The sequence below is a fragment of the Corapipo altera genome, unplaced genomic scaffold (assembly GCF_003945725.1).
Source record: "Corapipo altera isolate COAL_440 unplaced genomic scaffold, ASM394572v1 61553, whole genome shotgun sequence".
Lineage (NCBI taxonomy): Eukaryota > Metazoa > Chordata > Aves > Passeriformes > Pipridae > Corapipo > Corapipo altera.
This window is the reverse complement of record NW_020884918.1, coordinates 5,639,945-5,641,189: the sequence shown is the minus strand read 5'-3', so window position 1 is coordinate 5,641,189 and position 1,245 is coordinate 5,639,945. Positions and strand designations below refer to the sequence as shown.

The following is a 1,245-nucleotide window of genomic DNA, read 5'->3' as shown; positions in this document are numbered from 1 at the left end:
GTTCGAGTCGCCCCCCGGTGGCAGCGCCGAGCCCGCCTCGCCCGCCGCCTCCGACGGGGGCAGCGGCGGCGGCGGGGCCGGGCGGGTCCCCCCGCACCACCCGCACCTGCTGGAGGCGGCGGGCGGGCGCAAGGCGGGCGGGGGGTACCACCACTCCAGCGCCTTCCGCCCGGTGGGCGGCAAGGAGGACTCGGAGAGCCTGGCCAAGCTGCACGGCGGCGGCGGCGGCCCCCCGCGCTCCGCCTCGCCCCTGCAGCTGCTGCTGCCGCCGCCGCCGCCGCCGCCCCCCGAGGATGCGGGATGCGAGAGGCACCCGCATCCCCCGCACGCCGCGCACCGCCTGCTCTCCCCCGGGGGCACCAGCTGCAGCTTCGCCAGCGAGGAGAGCAGCGAGGAGGAGGAAGACGAGGAGGAGGAGGACGAGCCCGAGGTGGACGTCGAAGGGCACAAGCCCCCCGAGGAGGAGGAAGAGGAAGAGGATGAGGAGGGCGAGGAAGAGCCCCGCGGCGGAGACCCTTTGGCGGCCGGCGGCCGCTTCCCGCCCGCCCGGGGGCTGCTGGAGAAGGGGGGCCGGGAGCGCCCTGCTGCCGGCCCCTTCCCCCGGCCGCCCGCCGAGGAGAAGCCGGGGGACGGCCAACCCACTTCGCAGCCGCCTCCCGGCGCCCCGCGGGCAGGCAGTGGCGGCAGCAGCCCCGCGCACCTCCCGGCACCGGAGGAGCAGTCCCTCTACAAGGATGTAAATGTCCTGGCAGGCCCTTTCCCGTGTTTTTGGATACTGAAACCGGGGCGGGAGGGGTCCTCTGGGTGGGGGAGGTAGACGGCGCTCTTCATGTCAGGCACTCTGTACTCCCTGACTCCTCGTCAGGCACTGTGAATCCCTCATGGCCAAGTCAGGCACCGGGTACCTCCCACCATCATGTCAGGTGCCACATCCCCCAGCAGCCTGTAGTGCTCAGCCCCAAGCTAGCCCTGATGGTCTGTGTCCTGACATGGCCCACTAGGGCCTCATGGTCAAGCCCACCCTGCTCCCCTCACCCCCAGAATCGGGGTTGCCAAAACTCATTTCCCCAGGGCAGAGTGGGCAACTGTCCCAGGGACACCCATCCCCGTGGGAAGCCACCTCCACGGTGGCACTGCTGTACAGAGTCCCAGGCATGCCAGGCCTGGATGCAGCATCCACAGAGCGACCCTGAAAGTTAATAAATTTGTCAGATTTAATTGGTGGGTGCCTTTCCCAGCAGGGTG

General features: G+C 70.5%; 1 protein-coding gene across 1 annotated transcript in view; it reads left to right on the top strand.

Annotated features, from left to right (window-relative positions):
• Positions 1-1,245, top strand: part of SKOR2 (SKI family transcriptional corepressor 2) — a 28,449-nt gene that overhangs the window by 1,829 nt on the left and 25,375 nt on the right. Inside the window, 1 exon segment of the mRNA XM_027656164.1 lies at positions 32-736. Coding sequence (XP_027511965.1) covers positions 32-736 — 705 coding nt within the window.